The sequence below is a fragment of the Struthio camelus genome, chromosome 1, assembly GCF_040807025.1.
Source record: "Struthio camelus isolate bStrCam1 chromosome 1, bStrCam1.hap1, whole genome shotgun sequence".
Taxonomy (NCBI): Eukaryota; Metazoa; Chordata; class Aves; order Struthioniformes; family Struthionidae; genus Struthio; species Struthio camelus.
Window position 1 is genome coordinate 27759742 of NC_090942.1, and position 5324 is coordinate 27765065.

The 5324-nt window shown below is 60.3% G+C and overlaps 1 protein-coding gene across 1 annotated transcript; it reads left to right on the forward strand.

Annotated features, from left to right (window-relative positions):
• Positions 1-558: 558 nt before the first annotated feature.
• Positions 559-2718, forward strand: LOC138065746 (ankyrin repeat domain-containing protein 7-like; the record flags this gene model as incomplete). Its single annotated transcript, XM_068931165.1, has 5 exons — positions 559-671; positions 1592-1706; positions 1942-2115; positions 2211-2317; positions 2607-2718. Coding segments are annotated over 5 exons (621 nt in total), but the record flags the coding sequence as incomplete, so codon positions are not given.
• Between the last annotated feature and the right edge of the window lie 2606 nt (positions 2719-5324).

Below are 5324 nucleotides of genomic sequence, written 5' to 3' on the forward strand. Positions count from 1 at the left end.
CGTCCTTCGGCCGGCCGCAGCCACCCGCCGCCGCCGCCGCCCCCCGGCCCGGCCCGGCAGCGCCGCGAAGGAGGCGGCAGCGCCCCGCCCCGCCCCGGGCCCGCCCCGGCCGCAGCCCCGCCCCCTCGCTGCACAGCCCCGCCCCTCGGCGCGTCACCCCGCTGCCCTGTGACGCCCCCCCCCGCGCCCTCGCCGCGGCTGTTGCGCATGCGCGGCGCGCCCGCCACCGCCTCCGGAGCCGGTGGTCCTCGGTGCTGTTGCGGCCGTGTGCCTCGCTGCCAGCGTCGCTGCGTCGCTGTCCTCGGCCGGCGCCTCTGCCCCCGGCCCGGGGGCTCCGAGCTCGCCGGGACTCAGCCCCGCAGCAGCTGGCCCGGGCCGCGGCCCCTGCTCGGGGCTGTCCGCCGCCCGCGTGCCCGCCGCAGCATGAAGAGGCTCTTGGGGCTCTTCGGCCAGGGCCAGGGGCAGCCGCCGTCGCCGCCGCCGTCGCGGTCGCGGTCGCGGTGGGCGTGCGGCGGCAGCGCGCCCCTGCGCTGCGTCGGCGCTGCCTACGAGCTCCGGGAGAAGGAGCTGGGCAAGCTGCACCGCGCGGCCGCCAGCGGCGACCTGGCGCGGGTGCGGCGGCGGCGGTGGCTGCCGAGAGTCGGCCTCGACGGGCGGGACAAGGCGAAGCGGTGAGGGGCGGCGGGGGGGCCGGGGCGGCGCGGGGGGTGGGGGGGGCGGCGGCGAGGGCCGGGCTGCTGCGTCGGTGCCGGCGGGGGCGGCGGCTGGTGGGTTGGAGCTGGCGTGCAGCTGGCAGGAGCGCCTTTGTGCCGGGAAGGCAGGGCCGTTTGCTTGGGCTGGCGAGGGAGTGCGGGAGGGCAGTCGGCCTTGCGCGCGCGGGGTGGGCTCGGGGCTCGGGGCTCGGGGCTCGGGGCTCGGGGCTCGGAGGCCGGTTGCGTGTGTGGCCAGGCCGGAGCGGGACTTTGTTGCTGGGAGCGTGACAGGGTCGAGGGGGAAGGTTTCTGCTGTCGGGTTTGGTAGGTGTTGTGGAGGGCCCTTGGGAGCGAGCGCGTGCTGGTGCTTGCTGCAGCAGTAAGGCCGGGAAGAGGCCAGAGGGCGCGACTTCCCGGCAAGGCCAGCAGCAAGGGGATGTTCTGGTGTTATAAAAGGCACGTGCTGGGCCTGCGGCCTGCTGCTGTGGCGTGAGTGGTCCTGGCAGCAGGTGGAGGTTGCCTTGCCGTAGGCTGGAGGTGCGCAAGCCTTGCTCTTGCTTGCTGGGCTGCGTGCGTAGTGGTGTTGGAGGCAGGGAGGAGGTGCCGGGGCGGAGGGCAGCAGTTGCAGAGCGGAAGCCGGAGGCTGGCTGGGAGAAATGGGGGGCCTGGGCGCAGGGATGCACGCGCAGGGAAGGGAGCGCGGAGCTGAGGCAACGTTGTCTTCCTAAGTGGGGGCTGGGGCTGGGGCTGGGGCTGGGGCTGGGGCTGGGGCGGGGAGGGGCTTTTTCCTAGCCCCGGCGTCTCGGGCTTTGGGTGTGCAGCGGTCACCCGCGTGACATGGGCAGGCGCGGTCTCTTCAGCTGTCTGGCCTGCGCTAAGGTAACATGCTCAATTTTTAGGACACCTCTGCATCTGGCTTGCGCTAACGGACATGCGGAGGTTGTCTTGTACTTAGTAGAGAGGAAGTGCAAGCTAAATCCTCGTGACAACTTCAAGAGATCGCCACTGATGAAGGTACGTGGGTGCTGCGGTAGGCAGGGCTTCTAAATTGCGCCCCGAGCGATCGAGCTCTTGGGTGATTCTGGAGGTAGGTCTGGGTGGAGCTTGTGGTGCGCTGGGCGCTGGCTAGGCGTGCGTTGCCTAATGTTTGGGCGCGTTATTGTTGTCCGAGGTCGGCAAGCTGTGGGAATTCTGCCAGAGGGAAGCGTAATTGCTGGCAACGTTTCCTTGTTTCCCGTGTGGTTGGCAGGCAGTGCAGTGCCAGCACGAAGGCTGCGTCGCCATTCTGCTAGCGCATGGCGCCGACGCTAACCTTGCGGATGCTAACGGCAACACTGCCCTTCACCTGGCTGCCCTTGCTCCTAACACCTGCCTAGCAGGGCAGTTACTGGCGCACAACGCCCATCTTGATGCGCAGAATAAGGTAAGCGTGGAATTTGGGTCAGGCCGCTCCTGAGAAGAAAAAGTTGCTTTGCTTCTCTGTGTTTTTCTAACTGGAGAGGGGCGTTATGCTTTCAGATGGGATACACGCCCCTTTCTCTGGCCGTGTCCGCGCATCACGTAGAGATGGTGGAGTTCCTGCTTAGCAAAGGAGCCGACGTGCACGCTCGAGATCAGTCGGAAAGGTGAAGGGTTTGTCAAAACGGGGCGTGGGTCTCCTGAGCATTGGTGAAGTTTGCCTGGTCTGGCCGGGTAGCCGAGGGTGCTTAGCGGGGGAGACGTTTGGCCCAGGGACGTGCTGCGGCCCCTTGCAACCCGAGTTCTCGTGGGCTTCCGTGTGGTTGGCTTTGCTTTCCTCCTGGCTGTAGGAAAGGGGGAGGTGTAATTGTTTTGGGAGCAAATAGGGATGAAAGGAACGCCAGTGAAACGTCGGTGTCTCCTGATAGCTTTTGTCTCGTCTTGTGGCTGCTTTAGGACCCCTCTGATGCTTGCCGCCTCTGCCGGGGACGTGAGCATGATAGAAGTTCTTCTTGGCTATGGTGCTGACCTTTGCCAGAAAGACGTTCTTGGATGGACAGCGGAGGCTTATGCTAGGAGGTCTGGACACACTGGGTAAGTGCTTTAGGTCACGGTGAGAGTCGCTAAGCGGTCCGAATGTCCGTGTTGGTGTGCGGACGTGTTTGGTAAGAGGCGCAAGGTTTAATGATGCGTGGAGACCTTTGTTGAAGGTGGGCTCAGTGGAATCTTCCGGGACGTAGCGTTCCCTGTGTCAAGTGTGAGTTGGGGAGTTGAGGAAAGCTTCCCCTGCAAATCGTCTTGTTTGGTAAGTGGTGTTATGCAAGGATGTAGTTGATTATAGTGACAGTGTTCCCTTTCTTTCCGCACCTCCCTAGTGTTAGTGAACAGCTGGCAGACCGCGCAGCCGAGAAAAACGTGGGAGAAGCTTGTGCAGGCAGCGCAGAAAGCACGCCAGTGCTTAGCACTCGTTGCGAGGCAGGAGCTGCTGCGTTTGCGTTGGGCACACCTGCTGCGGACCGAGGAGGTAGGAGGCTTAACTGTGGAGGAGCTGAGGAGGAGAATGCCTACGGCCTTTTCTTGTGGTGGCTTGTATTGAAGCTTGGCAGGGTTCCGTCCCTCTTGCCTGTTGAGTACCCTTGCTAGGGACGGAGTAGAGACGCGCTGGTGATCCTCCTCCGTGAGGATAGTCCTTTGGTTTTGAGGCTGGCTTTTGGTTTTGGGGGTGATGGGTGGGAGGCTGGGTAGAGCAGGAAATACAGCGTAGTCTCTGGCATTTTGAAGCACAGGTTGGCGGGGGTGGGGGTAGAGGCAAAGAGAGCACGAGAGAGAGACCGATCTCTGCCTGTGTGGTATGAAGAGCTCGGCAGTTTGTTTCCTTCTTGTCCTGTTCAACCGCTACCAGCATTTGCTCGCTGCCTGCTCACATAGCATATTCATGCCATGGCAGGTTTGAGGTTTGGAACGTTCGAAGGAAAGACAAGGGCGGTGTGGAATTCTTGTCCTTTTTTATTTTGCGGGGGGTGGGGGGGGGCAGCGAGAATTGAGTAGGATGGGAGAAATTGGTGGTTTGGGGCATGCTTTCGTTCATGCTGTCTGGCATGACTGCTTCACTCTAGTCTGGCCTGTAGAATTGTCCGTGTAACATGCTTGTCTGCATTGCTGAAAGTCGAAGGTCCGACATGCTAAGAATTAATCCTGTCAATTAATATTTGAACAGTGAGAGGTGGCTTTTCCCACGAATACTTCACGAGGTGAGCCTCGAACAGTAGCTTTTGCCAACGACCTTAACCTGCCGAAAAAGAGGGGAGATTTGAGCGAGACGGTCCTTCTTGCCTTTGCCTTTGCCTTTGCCTTTGAAGAGTGTTGGAGGCAGAGGAGAGCGATGACAGCTGTCCTGCTTCTGAGGAAGAAAAAAGCAGTTTAGCTGCCAAGGTAAAGTGCCTCCAGAAGGAGAACTGCCCGTGGAGCGACTCGTTTGCAGGGCAGAGCTGTCTAGATTTGGGCAAAAGCGCGTGTCCAGGCAGGGTGGTTTTCTCCTGCCCCGCGGTCTCCTGCCTGCCAGTCTTTCAGCTGCGGTGAGCTGTTTGCTCCAAGCCTTGTAGCTGTCCGTGGCAGAGCATGCAGCAGGCTTGCGGTTGCGGGTGGGAAGAGCAGTAGGTGACAAGAAAAGCGACCGCATGGTTTTCTTCACCTGAGTCAGAGTTCTCGTCCCAAAGCTGATCAGCCTCTAGATGGCCTGTTCTTTTGTCCTCCAAGCCTTGCTGTTTGTTTCCAGTAACTTTGGTGATAGAATTCAGGCTGATATGGGGAAAAGGGCACTTGCTGTTCAAGATCTGCTGCAATGCTTCATCTCCTGGCTCTCCTTTCTTTCGTCCTTGTCAGGTTGCCCAAGAGTGCTTGGGGGCGGGGGGAGTGGCTCAAGAGGGTCTTTTTTTCCTCCTGGGGGATGGCATTGCGGGCTTGCATGGGATCTCACAGCACCTGTTTCCCCTTCCTTTTGTTTCTTTTGTTTTGTTTTGGTTTGTTTTTCAGTTGAGGTGTGTGGCATTGGGGCTGTGCCATGATGAAGAAGCTGAAGAAGCCGAGTGTGGTGCAGGAACGCACCCCGTAGTGCTGGAGATGCAGGCATGTTTATTTGCAACCTGGTTGCCCTTGTCTCAGTGGCCTGTCAGAGAGTGTGGCAGCTGTTGTGTGAGAAGAGCTAGTGTGGCATAGTAAGATGTGATGGTGGTTGGAGGAGTGAAAGTGAGGAAAGAGGGGGAGGTGAGACTACGGTAGTTTGAGAAGCAGGCAGCTGGTGGTCTCGTGAGCCCAAGGGAGGGGGAAAGGGTGTGTGTGCTGCTGGATAAGGTAACGTAGGTGAAGGCAGAGCCTGACTGTGTGCGGGCAGTGCTTCTCGGGGGGCTTTATGGAATGGGAGCAGGACGTTAGTGACATTAGGTATTGCTGTGTACATAAAGACATCTGCAGGCCTTGTAAAAGAGGAGCGAGAAGGTTTTTCTCTGTGGCTCGAGAGAGGAGAAGTATTTGGCAAGGTGTGGATGGCCTGGGCAGAGGCTGCTGTCCTGGGAGTGGCAGCAAGTGGCCTTGGAGTTGTATTTCTAGAGTCCTACTGCAAGAGAGAAGGTTCTGGTTCTGTGCGTGCTTGGAAGGGTTGCTGCTGCTTTGCCAGGT